Source organism: Lactuca virosa, chromosome 2 (genome assembly GCF_052849685.1).
Source record: "Lactuca virosa cultivar CGN04683 chromosome 2, Lactuca_virosa_CGN04683_v6, whole genome shotgun sequence".
Lineage (NCBI taxonomy): Eukaryota > Viridiplantae > Streptophyta > Magnoliopsida > Asterales > Asteraceae > Lactuca > Lactuca virosa.
Genome location: NC_136427.1, coordinates 19,945,921 through 19,961,136, shown reverse-complemented (window position 1 = coordinate 19,961,136; position 15,216 = coordinate 19,945,921). Strand labels below are relative to the sequence as shown.

At 37.9% G+C, this 15,216-nt stretch overlaps 1 protein-coding gene across 1 annotated transcript; it reads right to left on the bottom strand.

The window, feature by feature from the left end:
• Nucleotides 1-13,830: 13,830 nt before the first annotated feature.
• Nucleotides 13,831-14,727, bottom strand: LOC145157275 (uncharacterized). The gene has a single exon (XM_079076336.1). It carries the CDS (start codon nt 14,725-14,727, stop codon nt 13,831-13,833), a length of 897 nt encoding a protein of 298 aa, XP_078932462.1.
• Between the last annotated feature and the right edge of the window lie 489 nt (nt 14,728-15,216).

Sequence of the window (15,216 nt, the reverse complement as noted above, 5' to 3'; positions counted from 1 at the left end):
CTGAGTGGACAATCTCTGATATTAAGGGTCTAAGTCCTTTTTGGTTTGTGAGCAAAAAGAAAGCCAAAGGAAGGTTGAAGGTTCCATTAAAGGAGGTGGCAAGAAGGTTGATGTGTTGGAAAGGCCCACATACATAGAATGAAGCATATTCCGGGGCCAAGTCGAGCCAACGACTTAAAACAAGGGCGACTAACCTGGAGGCAACCCGGGGGTATTTTCGTCTTTTACTTCAAAACATTTTTCGTTTTTTGAAGTTTTTAGTTTTTAATGTTCCAAATGTGTTGCAACATGTTTTTAAGCCTTCAAAATGAATCTCGGGGTACAAAAACCATTTTTCCGAACGATTTGGGATTTCAGGGGTTCAAATTTTGGCATTTGCATGCAGAGGCGTACACGGGTCGTGCCCATTTTGGCTTGAAATAAACACGGGCCGTGTTAAAAGTCCAATACCATTTTCAGCTTTTTTTTGCTGAACACGGGCCGTGTTCAAAGTCCAATGCCATTTTTTAGACTTTTTTGCTCAACACGACCCGTGTCAGTTTAGTGCAAATCAACACGGGCCGTGTTGACGCAGCAGCAAAAAAAAATTGAGTTTGCTGTCAAATATGGTTTTTATCACCCCATTAACCCATAACTCACCTCCAAAACAATTTCTCTCTTCCAAGAACCCTTAGGTCCAAAACTTTCACAATTTGTTTTGTGCTTTTGGGCTTGATACTTCATGTAGGCAAGCTTGGGGAGGTTGAAGAGGAGGTTCTCATCAACAACTGCAAGGCTCCAAAAACGATTCAGTAAATTCTTTCCATATCTTTAATCGTCCATATTTTACTTAAAAATTCAATTTGTGTACACTTGTGATTGGTTGGACTCTTACCCAACCGGGTACCATTCGTCGCCTCCTCCGCAATAGGTTGTTCCACCCTCTCCAAGCATCGAGGACGATGCTTATCTTTAAGTTTGGGGAGGGGTAGATTTGTACATTAGGTTCATCCCTGCATTTTCATGTTCATACTAAAAAAACCAAAAAAAAACAAAAAAAAAACCATTACATTCGATAGCTCCATGAAGTGGGAAAACGAGAAATCAAATGAAAAACAAAATACCCAAAGCGACCGGATAGTTACCGGAAGTGTAGAATCAGCTGTCATAACTAGGGGACCCAAACACCGTAATTCGAGACCATAGCCTTAGATAATAATAAAAAATGGCATACCGAAACGTTTTTGTAGGCGGTAATAACAGCTTTAGGATGATTTGCTTCTGAATGTTTAAAAAGAATCTTCATCGGCAACTCTGAACCTACAGAACACGGACCTATTTGTTGACATGCGTTACCCTCACGGTAACAGAGAGCTTAAGTATCAGATCCACACAGTTAAGAAAGAAGAATGGATACAACTGTCATATCTAGTACCCAAATCAAAAATTTCAAGCACTTAATCGAAGAAACTTTCAGAAATTCAAAAGTTGATTGAAGAATTCAAAGCTCAAAATGAAGATACAAATCCAAGTTCAATCAAAATCAGAAGCCATCTCAAAGTCAAATCTGGCGAATGAAGAATTGTATGATATGATACTTGTGGCTCTCGAAAAAGTGAAAGCATAGGAGCTGGGCCCCTTCGGGTGGGCTCACTGTTTCAGCGAAAGCTGATTCGCCGTGACGGGTCTTAAGGATGCGTCGATTCTGATTCTTAACCATCTAGTCTTAAGGACATGAGATCCCGAACTGTGTTATTTTCGCTCTCAAAAGCTAATTAAGGTATAAAGTTTAAATAAAACTATGGTTGGATTATTGGATTACACCGTTTTCTGGTCTTCCTCACTTTGGGAGTCTGTGATATGTGGAAGGTAGTAGGATGGTCGCCTAGGTATTAATGATTGGAGCCCCATTGATGTAAAGTCTGATTGTATATGTCCATAGTTATAAAAATAAAAAGATTACTTGTGTTCTTAATTTTTTTCTTTGGTTCATTTTTGTTCCTTAAGTATCTTTTGTACAAATGTTTATTTTCATGGTTTTCATTGCATGCATTCATTCTTAGCTTTTAGGATCTTTCTGTCCCCATTTGTACTATGTTTCTTTTTGCCATCTAGAAATCGTCCTATTTGTCTGGTTCTTGCTCTTTCTTGAGGACAAGAAAGGTCTAAGCTTGGGGAGATTTGTTAGGTGCATTTTGTGCACCTTTTTGCACACATTTTAGTCCCATTTATGCATCTATTTAGCATAGTTGTTATTCATTTTTCGTGCATTTCATCCAATTCATGCTAGTCTCTAGAACAACCTTATTTGCAGGCTTTCATGTTCTTTTCAAGTAAACCGGAGGTTAGAACGCGCTTTTGGAAGTGCCGGGAAGCATTGGTGAAGATTTCGGCATGATCGGGCGAAGAACGGAAAAGTTGGAAAAATCAAGTTTGGATTCGGAGTCAGAGGAGTACACGGGTCGTGTTGGATTTACACTGAAAAGTGGGCACGGGGCGTGTTTGACTAAGAAGAAGCTGTTGACCATGCTGAACACGGGCCGTGTCTGTTTAGTGCAAATCAACACGGGCCGTGTTGGCTGCTGAACACGACCCGTGTCAGTTTAGCCTATTTTAACACGGGCCGTGTTCGACCCAAAAACTGCATTTTGACAGTTTTTCCTATCTTTCATATTACGGGATGAGGGTCATTTTTACACAGACACAACATATCAGAGCACTATTGGTGAAGGGATTTCGAAGGTTTTTGCAAGGATTTGATCGTTTAGCATTTGGAAACATTATTTCTCTTATTTGTAAGTTGTAATTGCATATCATTTCAATCTTTACAACTTGTGATTTTGTTCTAGCCATGTGTGGCTAGAACCCTAGTTTCTCCAACTTCATGTTTGGACTTCTTGGTTGTGATTTCAATCATATGACTTGATGTTTGCTTTTAATTTCTATCTAGTGAATTTGATTTTGCTTTAATCGAATGTTTGATTCTAATTGTGATTCTTATTGACCATTTGAATTAGGGTTAGGTCATTCAAGCTATCTCTTTTACAAAATCCGTAATTGTTTTGTGAAATTGAACAAGTAACAAGCACTAAACTGATTTCCATTGAATGAGTTTAGTGTAAATCTTATTCACACACTCTTACGCTCCCGAGCTTGTGAGGAGTATTGGGTGTTGTTGGGAACATTCACATAAAGTTAATGCAATCTTTCAATCTAATTCTAAGAGCTTGTTTAGATTAGGTTAGTAAAGTTAGGGTTAATCAAAGAGCTTGTTTTGGTTAATTAATGTGGTGAATGGGAAGTGTTAGAGCTTGTTAACACTTTCAAGTACCAACTTAGATGGAATTGAGCAAATATCATGTTATCTTGGAATCGCACTGCTAAGTTGTCATACATAGAGTTGGAGTCCTTACAAATTCTGAGTTTAATTCACTCATTTAGCTGATTACCTGTGTTTTTAATTGTTTGTTTAATCATTGCATTCAAAACCCCCTCTCTTTACTATTGGTGACCATAGTACTTGTGCAAAGAGGTATAGACCAATTGTCACGTGTCTCTGTGGATCGACCCTACTTGCCTTGTACTACCTTTTAGTGCAATATAGTAGTGTTATTTTGGAGTATATCGTACCCCTTTATTTGTTGGGTTTGACACGCCTAACAAATTGGCGCCGTTGCCGGGGACACGATGTTACTAATTGTTTTATGCCAAGATCTTTTCGTACAGGTACGCTATTGCCAATTGACTCGGAGATAGAGAAGACTGCAAAGAGGTTACGGAAGCAAGCCAAGCTTCGTAAGAGGCAACCGGGTTCCGGGACTTCTTCATCATCTATCCCTCCGGTCATTAACATTTGGGAGGATATACCCCTCTCAAGTGTGTCCGCATCCGAAACAGAATCTCTCTCACTCTCACCACAACCATCCTCACCCATAAATAGCACTCTACCCTCTTCACCTACTCATAACATCCCAGACTCTACACCCACAGAAACTTCAACCACTACTCATACCATGGGAGATAACCATGGAGGGAACCCACCACCCGAACAAACTCTCCGTCAATGGTCGAGGCAAGAGGTTACTCAACAACCTCTTTTCATCACATATCCGGCAGCCACCAACTTAGAACTAAAATCCGGACTCATCCACTTACTCCCCACCTTTAGAGGCTTGGAAAATGAAGATCCTCAGAAGTTTTTAACTGAATTCCATGTTGTATGTGTGGGAATGAAGCCACACAATGTTACGGAGGACCAAATCACGCTTAGGGCATTCCCCTTTGCGGTGCAAGATGCAGCAAAAGATTGGCTTTATGACCTCCCATCGGGGAGGGTTACAACTTGGGTAAATCTTGCATGATTATTTCAAACCCTGGGTCTATCGGGTGTAACTTCGTTGGATTTCGAACACCTCGGTGTGAGCTTTAAAATTAAATGAACACCTCGGTCTAAGGAGGACACCTATACTTTGATGGATTTCGAACCCTGGGTCTATCGGGTGTAACTTCGTTGCCATAAAAAACATGATCATCAAAATGATTTACGGTCCCTGTAATTATTACATCTTCCTCTAACACCTAAATTAATAAGATATAATCATTAATAAAAAAAATGTATGAATCTATTAAGAAACAAAAAAAATAAATGTAAGTATAGCAACCTGTTCAGGTTCATTATCATCAAAAGCGAACACATTATCATCGAATTTATTCGTACTACGCCCTGCTTTGTCTATCATCTCGTCCAATTCCTACATTAAAATTAAAACATTATAATTATTAACGAAAGGCGCCTTAACATTTAACAATTAAAATCTTGTATATATATATATATATATATATATATATATATATATATATATATATATATATATATATATATAAAACTTTGTCGTCTTCAATACCACCAAAAACATTTTCATTGGTTTTATTTTTATTCATCGTCTCATCTTCTACAACCTACATTTTCAGCATAAAATATTAACAAAAATTTACAAATATGTTAACAAATTATATAAAAAATGTAGGGTGTAGCTAACTGTTTCACCAAAATTTGTTTGGAATACGGCAGGTTCCTCAAAACTGATGTTGTTCCATATGTTTTCATTATCCACTTCTTCTATAAACACCTCAGTAGGTTCTCGGTTCATAAACACCTGTTGCTCCGGTGCATGTAGCCGTTCCAACACTCCTCCTAAGCTTGGTTTCCCACTAGGTCCACCTCTACCATGAGAGCGACCACTAGAAGACATACTAGACGAAGATTCATCTTGTCTCCTAAAATGGTCCCGTACTATGGATGGAACTGAATTCCATTCACCATATACATACTCTTGAAATGACATATAATAAGAAGACGTCATCTCATCATCACTCGGTGACATGTTATTTCTTGGTCGTCATCCCTCTTAAAACAATTTAAAATATTAAAAATACATATAAAAGTGTAATAAGGAATTTTTTAAAATTAAAATAATATTTATAAATCTTTGTCATTTCAAAAATCTTGTTCACATCAACCCATTTCAATTTTTTCATACCACTCCATCGTTTCATCCGAGGTGTGCCTCGGTTTTTTCTTAACGCAAATCCACCAGCACGAACAGCTGGAAGCATCTCATATATCCATATCTACAATTTTCACAATTATAGTAATAAAAATTAAAATAACTAACATAGCAATAACATCTTATTTAAAATAATAGTAAATTTGTATGCCTAAATGGCGCCGTAAATCCTGAAATGGAGTATTTAAAAGTTTGACGACGCTCCAGCAGTGAAAAATATATATCTATCTTGTTCCACGTATCCTCAAGGTCGTCATAGGTAAACTCCCAAAGATAGCTACCTCAAGCAGAACTGCCAAAAAAATATTAATTATAATATACATTAACATTAATAATATGAAACTTTCAAAGTAAACAAAAAATACATGTTCCACACATCCAAATTCTCGGCCAAAAAAAACCAGTCTTGCGGCACTCGGTTATTTATTTCTTTTCCCAAAAATCCTTCACACAAAACGTATATAAGACAAAGTCTAACTGCATCATCGTCGGTAGCTTCTAAGAAGGAATGATTTAAAATAAAACTTTTCAAGTCACATATTTTCACCGAACTATTTGTATGGTTCGGAAATAGACGTTCACGCAATAAACATCTTTTTTACTACTAACTTTTTTTTTGTGAGACTTTTTTGCCAATCATTTTGGGATACACGCCAAAATTAAACCCGGTTATCAAACAAACTCTTCTGGGCCATAAACCATTTTCGTTTCCCCCACTCTAAAATATAACCGTTTTATGTCATCTGGGGATAAAACGGCGTCCGGCCGTATCTAATGAAGAAACATTTTATGGAACATCAATTCGTCCCCTTGTAAATGAGGGACGTCTAACAAGTAACCAAACACAGTTTGACTAAAACTATCGCGTCGTGCACCATGTAGCACCTCCAATACTTCCAAATGTTACACCCCGATCCTTTTAAGTTGACAATTACTTTAACATTAAGATTTTTATAATCATGCTGAAAAACAACAAAAAATTAGAAAACTTAATAACTATTTCCTTTAAAAATATCCAGATATTAAATGGAATAAATAAATAATCCAACATTCAAATTACAAACATAAACAATGCATAAACCAACATTCAAACAATAATTTTTATATTCTTGCCGAAAAACAAAAACATATTGTAATCATTTTTCAACATAAACGACAAGTAAACAAACGACAAGTAAAAAACAATAATATATTGTAACCATTTTACTAAATGTACAACAACCCAATGCACATTTTACGCAGTCTATACTTCTACATTTATACAAACACTAACCAAAAACATATTGTAACCATTTTTCAACATAAACATCAAATAAACAAAAGACAAGTAAAAAACAAGAACATATTGTAAACATTTTACTAAATGTACAACAACCCAATGCACATTTTAAGCAGTCTATACTTGTACATTCATACAACCATTAACCAAATAGCATCAAAACTTTATGGCTACTAATAAATAATAGAGATAAATAATATTCTATCTATCAAATACAACAAAATTACCAAATAACGCACAATATAGTTTCATTTTTTTTTTACAAAAACTAATAGAATAAATCATAAAAAAAAAATACACTAGATAAATGTTGATTGTTGATTATGCAGCCATGTGATGAGCACAAAGCGAACTATTCTTTCGCCTTTTACTAAAGATAAATGTTGATTAAAATATAAAATAAGTTAAGATCTTACCATATTTTCGGGATTGTTGAAAAATCGTCCATATTGTTGAAGAAATCGTCAAAGGAAATCAGAGAGAGAGAGAGAGAGAGAGAGAGTTTCTCCAACTTCGAAAGTGAAAAATGAAGAAAAAAACGTTTTTATACAAAAACCATGACGAAATCGCAGATGAAATAGCAAAATCGCAGGTGGACCGTTCCATCTGCGAACGTACAAGTGCCTAAAGCACAGCTGCTGTGGGCACTTGTACGTTCGCAGATGGAATTTCAAAATCGCAGATGAATTTATTCCATCTGCGATTTTAGGGGCTAAAATTGCAATTTTGGTTTTTTTAGCTATTTTGCACAAAGTAATTAGTATATGTGGCTAAATTTGCAATTTTTGTGCTTTAGGCACTTGTACGTTCGCAGATGAATTTATTCCATCTGCGATTTTAGGGGCTAAAATTGCAATTTTGGTTTTTTGACTATTTTCCACAAAGTAATTAGTGTATTTAGCTAAATTTGCAATTTTCTCTAAATATTTAGGGGTTTAATTTATCTTGGAAGATCAAAATTTTGTTAAATTTAATTATATAAAGATAGACATTTTAATTTGACTCTGCATACGAGAAATAAAAATTATATATACCAATATATCTTAATTTAATATTCTTGAGGAATCTCTTCGTATTCATAGCATCCACCTTACACATGGATTTTCATAGATATGCAAAGATATGGACATTATAAATTTATATCCTTTTTGGATTATATTTATAATTAGATTTTCTAATACAAAGATAAAACTTTAATATTGGTTATAATAATTGTTTTTTTTCCTTAAACGACTTAGTTCACAAATTCACTAGTCTATTCATAAATTCACATATTTCGTCCTAAATAAGTTTTGAACCTATTGAGTTTGATAACAGAAAGCGGCTAAGATAATTAGGATTTTTATCTATTTCAATAATAAACAAAAAAAACTACCTCTCTCTATATATAGAGGGTATGTACAAGAAAGACCTAGGAAAAATAGGAGAAAATAAGGAAAAGATAAGGACCCATATATGGTCAATATATGGTCAATATATAGTCTTCAATACTCTCTCTCAAGCTGGAGCGTAGATGTTAAGAACGTTCAGCTTGCCAAGAAGAAGATTAAGGTGAGGAGCTCTCAGTCCTTTCGTAAATAAATCTGCTATCTTCATCTTCGAAGAGATGGGAAGAACACTCACTTCCTCACTTTCAACTCTTTCACGAACGAAGTAGCAATCCATCTCTACGTGTTTGGTTCTTTCGTGGAAAATCGGGTTGTTGGCGATGTGTCTAGCTGCCTGGTTATCAAAAAAAAGGAGTTGGTCCGTCAATGGTAACATCGAGTTCGCTTAGAAGCCAACACATCCATAAGAGCTCACTGACGGTGGATGCCATTGAGCAATATTCCGCCTCGACAGACGAGCACGAAACGATAGACTGTTTTTTTGTTTTCCACAAAATAGGAGCCCCCCCCCCCCTAAGAAAAGGAAGTAACCAGTCCTAGATCGTTTAGAAAATGGGCAACCAAGCCAGTCGAAATCACTATATGCTGTGAGATTGTATCCTCCAGCATGAAGAAGAAGAATCCCTTGTCCAGGAATAACTTTAAGGTACCGTCAGACATGATGAGCTGCATCAAGGTGGTTTTGTCCGGGATCTGCAACAAATTGACTTAAAACATTCACAACATATGTGATGTCTTGGCGGGTAGCTTGTAAGTAGAGAAGCCGACCAACCATTCTTCGATACTGACTGCCATCAACCTTTGGTTCTGTCTCTCCTTTATCGAGTTTTAATTTAGGATCGATGGGAAACGAGCTAGGACGACACCCTTGAAAGCTGCAATCTTCAAGGATATCAAGAGTATACTTTCTTTGACTCAAAACCATGCCCTTTGAAGTCTGTGTTACCTCTATACCAAGAAAGTAGCTGAGAGTCCCTAAATCTTTTATGTTGAATCACCTATCCAAATCAGCCTTTACAGACTCAATCTTCTCTTTGTCATTTCCAACAATTATGACATCGTCTACATATATCAAAGTTGCAACGAAATTGTTGTTTTGTTTGTAGATGAAAAGTGAGTAATCGATCTTGCCTGTTTAAAACCGAGATCAATGAGGGAGGCAGTGAATTTTTGGTACCAATTGTAGGATGCCTGTTTGAGCCCATAAAGAGACTTTCTTAATCTACAAACTCTCGTTTCATTTTCTTTAGAAAAACCTTGTGGAATCTTCATATAGACTTCTTCATTAAGGTCTCCGTGTAGGAAAGCATTATTAACGTTGAGTTGATTAATGATCCAATTTTTCTTGGTAGCTACAACTAAAAGGGTCCTAACCGTGACCAGCTTTGCCACTAGAGAAAAAGTGTCATGGTAACAAGTCGAGCTTTGTAAACCCCTTCTTGTTGCGTAAATCCTTTTGCAACAAGCCGAGCTTTGTATCGTTTAACTCCACCATCGGGTTTGTATTTAACCTTGTACACCCATCTTGAGTCTATGGCACGCTTTCCTTTAGGTAAATTTTCAAGAGTCCAAGTTTTGTTTTCTTCAAGGGCCCGAATCTCCTTTTCCGTAGCATCTTTCTATTTTTCATCCTGTATGGCTTGATTAAAATTCTTTGGTTCATCGTGGGATTCGATGGCTACTAAGAAGCTTTTGTGAGAACTAGAAAAATTATCATGATACAAAGTTAGAAATAGGATGTACCGTGGAGGGGTCTTGATTAGAAACGAGCTGCAAATGGTCTATCGATGAGGGCAGGTCAACATGAAAGTCTTTGAGGTGAGCCAGCTGTGTTTTGGTTCTTTTAGCACGTTCCTGGGCAAAAATGGTTTCCCTGTTGTTTTTGAAATGAGGTGTTGGGCTATTGGAGTCATGATCCAAGTCTTATTGTATTTCATTTGATTCACTATATTCTTGTGATGGGTTATTTGTTTCTATAGGCCCATCATTTGTTTCTTCATTGTTTTCATAGTCTGCTTCGGTATTTTTAGTGCCAATAGCATCTTCATTATGTTCAAATAAATCCTCATGCAGAGGATTGGGAGCAACCTCCTTAAAAGGGAATATATCTTCATAAAATTTGGTGTCTCTAGATACAATAATTTTCTTGTATTCTAGGTCGTAAATCTTTTAACCCTTTGTCCCGGGTGGATAACCTAAGAAAATTTCGGGCTTACCTCTTGTCTCGAACTTGTCTCCACCGTTGTTAGTGTTCCGGTAGTACACAAGACATCCGAAAACTCTCATGAATTCATAGTCCGACTTTTCCTTATGAAGTAGCTCGAAAGGAGTTTTATCATTGATTACCTTGGATGGTAACCGGTTAATGATATGTGTTGCGGTCAAGACACATTCTCCCCAAAATTGTTTAGGGAGATTAGCCTCAAACCGTAAGGCCCTAGCCGTCTCGAGAAGGTGCCGATGCTTTCTTTCAACGACTCCATTCTATTGAGGCGTATGGATGCAAGTAGTCTCAAGTAAAATGTTGTTTTTTTGGTAGAAAGACAACATTTCGTTCGATGTAAATTCTCCCCCATTGTCACATCAAATTCTTTTAATATTTTTGCCAAATTGAGTTTGAACCATTTTGTGAAGCGACCTTAAATGACTACTTGCTTCATGCTTAAACTTTAAAAGAAACAACCAGACAGTTCTACTATAATCATCTACGATGGTCAAAAATATCATGCCCCGGTGGAGGAAGGTGTATGATAAGCACCCCAAATATCACAATGCGTTAAATTGAAACAATCCTTGGTTTTAGTAACACTACTCGAAAAAGAAGACTTGGTATGTTTAGCCCTTGAACAGGAATCACACATATTATTTAGAACAATATTTTTAAGAAAAATAATCCTGTTGAGTTTCGTAGCGGAATCATGTCCTAATCTTCTGTGTCACGTCTTATGTGTAACGGACATAACCTTTCTCTCACTTCTGACCATGCGCATCCGATAAAGGCCCTTCTCGCGTTTACCCGCACCAATCAAGCCTCTCGTGGAAAGGTTCTGCATGACACAAAAATCAGGGAAAAATGAGACAACACATTGTAAATTGTTGGATAATTGTCCAACAAATAACAGATTGCAATTAAAATCCAAGACATAAAACACGTCTTTGATTTTAGTACCCCCCGTGAGGGTACATTCACATTTTCCTTTGACAGTGTAACGCCCAGTCCAGGTATTATTTACATTTTGGTCCCTTATATATATATATATATATATATATATATATATATATATATATATATATATATATATATTGAATTATTGCTTACATACCTTGTGATTATTAAGTTTGGAGAAAGGAGGGACTATTTATGCCAAAACAAGAAAATGGAGGCGAAGCCCGAACGCGGGGCGTTCCCCTGAGGAACGTGATGCGTTCCTCTGAGGAACGCGCTGCGTTCCCACACTGAATGCAAACCCTAACTTTTAGGGTTTAGGACCTATATAAAGGACATTATGTCCCATCCTCCAGCCTCCTTACCAACTTCTCAACCTCAGAAACCTTAGATAGCCTCTCATCCTTTCATCCTTGTGTGTTTTTGGCTTTGTGAAGTTCTTGGTGGTGTTTAGAAGCTTGAAAGAAGAAAGGAGAAGCTAATGAAGAGTAACTTGAGTATCTTGAGCTCATAGATCCGGGATAGCATCATCATTTGGGACTCTTTGGAGGTATAAAGTTCACAACTTTCCTCAAGTATGCTTAGATCTAGAGTAATGATGTTTTGGACCTTTTTGGTCCCAAGAATGGATCTTTATGATTCAAATTCGTTTCTAGGCCTAGGGTTGCCACCCTTAGTGCCACTTGAGTCCCTAAGACAGAAAAGTTGCCATCTTTGAGGTCTAAATGGGTTCATGCAAGAGTTATGGCCATCTTTATGGAAGTTGGTTGCTATTTCTTGAGATTGGCACTTTTGGGGACATGCAAAGTCACCAAGTCCGTGACTTTATGATTTTAGGGGTCCTAGGTAACTTGGATCTATGTTTGGATATCATGGCTTAAGCATTAAGTGCTTAATTCCCGAATTTGGAAGCTGGACGCGAACGCCCTGTGTACAACTTGGGAACGCGTTGCGTTCCCATAGAGACCCGCGATCTGGATTGTGAAGGAACGCCCTGCGTTCGTAAGTCAGTAGGCCTCTTGGGCCATTCCTTGGACTATGCTACTAAGGGCCTATTGGATTATTCTTTGTGGCTGTTAATGGACTAAGACACATGTTGGGCTTAATGGAAGGGTCTATTTCAGGAGTTGGACCTAATTTAGAAATTTAGGCCATTAGTGGGCCTTTAGTGGGCCATTAGTGGGCTTGGAAAGATAAGATGGAATTGGGCAGTGGATATGGTCATTTTACCCTAAGAAGTATTATGGATTTTGACTAAGTGTTGTTATGATAATGATAGTCGGGGAGTCGTTGGAGCAGCTGTTAGAGATTCCTTACCGTGAGATTCGACACTCAGCTTTGCGAGGTGAGTTACCTTCCAGTAGAAGTGGGTCTAAGGCACCAATGCCGACCCACTAGTAGGTGCTTATAGTAGGGATGATTGTCTTTATGATAATTGTCTGGTATGCCACTATTTGTTATGCTTTATGTGCTAGTATGCTATGATATTATGTGATAGTGGTAGGAGGGGAGAAATAGTCCCCGGTTACCGGTTGAAAGAGACCGAAGGGGTAGACGGTACCCAAATATGCCTATCAATATGTTTATGATATGTTATTATCTGGTAGTGGTAGGGGGTGAAATAGTCCCCGTAACCGGTTGAGATAAACTGGAGGGTTGGTCGGGCACCCAAATATGTTTGGCAGGGGTAGGTTGGACACCCCGGTATGTCTGACAGGGGTAGGTTGGGCACCCCGGTATGCCTAACATGGGTAGGTTGAGCACCTATTTATGCTTAACAGGGTAGTTCGGGCACCCAAATATACCTGACAATATGTGTTTATGTGGTATGATGGGGGAACTCACTAAGCTTTGTGCTTACGGTTTACAGTTTTGGTTTCAGGTACTTCTTCTTCGAAGGGAAAGGAGCCGGCATGACTGCAGCGCATCACACCACGATTTTCTGCACTATGATGTTCTTGGGATTTGTACTCTGACATTATTATCTTATGACATGTTTTTGAGACATATGACTTATGGGTTTTTATGAAATGAGATAGCTTGATGATGTTTTCAATAATCTGTTTTATGAATTATTAAATTTAAAAATGAAATTTTTAGTCTTGGATTTTGGGATGTTACAGACAGGAACTTTGATGCCATTAGCGATAGTGACAGGTGCTTCAAACTTGGCTTCAGTTCGGTTATGAAGACAATTTGGATTGTAAGTTATGTGTTTTGTGGCTCTTGAGTCCACTACCCACTCGTCATCATCTTCCTGTTTACCTACGAGGTTCGCAACACGTGGTTTCTTACTTCTTTGGTTGTCATTATCTTGTTTGAAAGTCTTTAGGAACAACTCGTATTGCTCCTTTGAAAATCCCGAGATAGGAATCGAGCCGTTCTCTGCGTAAGCGGCTTTGGTTCTATCACGTTTCGCCTGGTTGCCTGGCCACCATTCGGGATAGCCAATCACTTTGAAGCATCCTTCTTTGTTGTGACCGTCCCTTCCACAAACAGTGCAGTTTTGCACAGCGTCATTGCGTTTCCCGTCTCTTGAACTGCTTTTGTCTCGTTTAACAACATCCCGTCTTCCATTGTTTTCCTTTCGGTTCTCGAAGGAGGCCTTGAAAGCGATGGCTTCACTCGCTGGTTTCCTGTCTGAGCAAATGGTTCTTTGTCTCTCATCCTCGGCACCATATGATAAGCATTTCTCAAAGTATGAATTGGTTTGATAGCCAAGATCTGTGTTCTGATTACTGTGAAGTCACTGTCTAGTCCCATGAGGAATTCGTAGAGCCTCTCCTTCTCCTTTGCTTCGCTTAGTCGTTTCCCGATGTCACAATTGCACTTATCGCAGATGCATTGGGGGGTATGCATTACAGAACCAACTTCATCCCATAGGCTTCGGAGTTTAGTGTAGTAAGCTGAAATAGAAGTTCCAGATTGTTGTGTTGTGGTTAGGGCAAGTTTTAACTCATAAGCTCTAGGAGCACTTTCTTTTCCAAATCTTTCAAGTAGGTCGGACCAGATGTCATAATCCGTTCCAGCGTACTTCACGCTACTTCTTATCTCCTTTTCCATGGCCGTTGTGAGCCACTCTTTTATCATAGCATCACAACGCATCCAAGGCATATAGTTGGGTGTTTCTTTGTCGGGTTTTTTGATTGTGCCATCAACAAATCCTACCTTGTTTTTGGCGAACAGGAAATTCATCATCTCATGAGACCAATCCGTGTAGTTGTGATCGTTGAGGAGATCGTTTACGTGTAGTTGTTTTGGGTAGCCCGAGGCATGAACGTAATAGGGTGAGTTCATGTTGGGACCGTCTTCATCCTTGTTTCCACTGACGCTGCCCCTTTCTCCCATCATGATGCGGATAGAACTGGTGGAGATTTAGGGTTGGTGAGTTTAGAATATGATCGATGAAAACCGCTCTGATACCATATTGAGTTTGATAACAGAAAGCGGATAAGATAATTAGGATTTTTATCTATTTCAATAATAAACCAAAAAACAACCTCTCTCTATATATAGAGGGCACGTACAAGAAAGACATAGGAAAAATAGGAGAAAATAAGGAAAAGATAAGGACCCATATATGGTCAATATACAGTATTCAATAGAACCCTTCATCTTAGGCTTTGGTTGAGAAAAATACTTTTGTAAAATCCTAATACCGCTAGGCCAAACGTCATTTGTTAATAGTTGTATATAAAATCATATTTTTAAAGTTCATCAATAGAAAAACTCTCGAGTACGAAATACAAGTCACACCTCCAACTTGAAACCACATCATCCCATCGTCGTCATCACTATGGATATGAGACAAGACCATAACATGGACCAAAGCAGGTC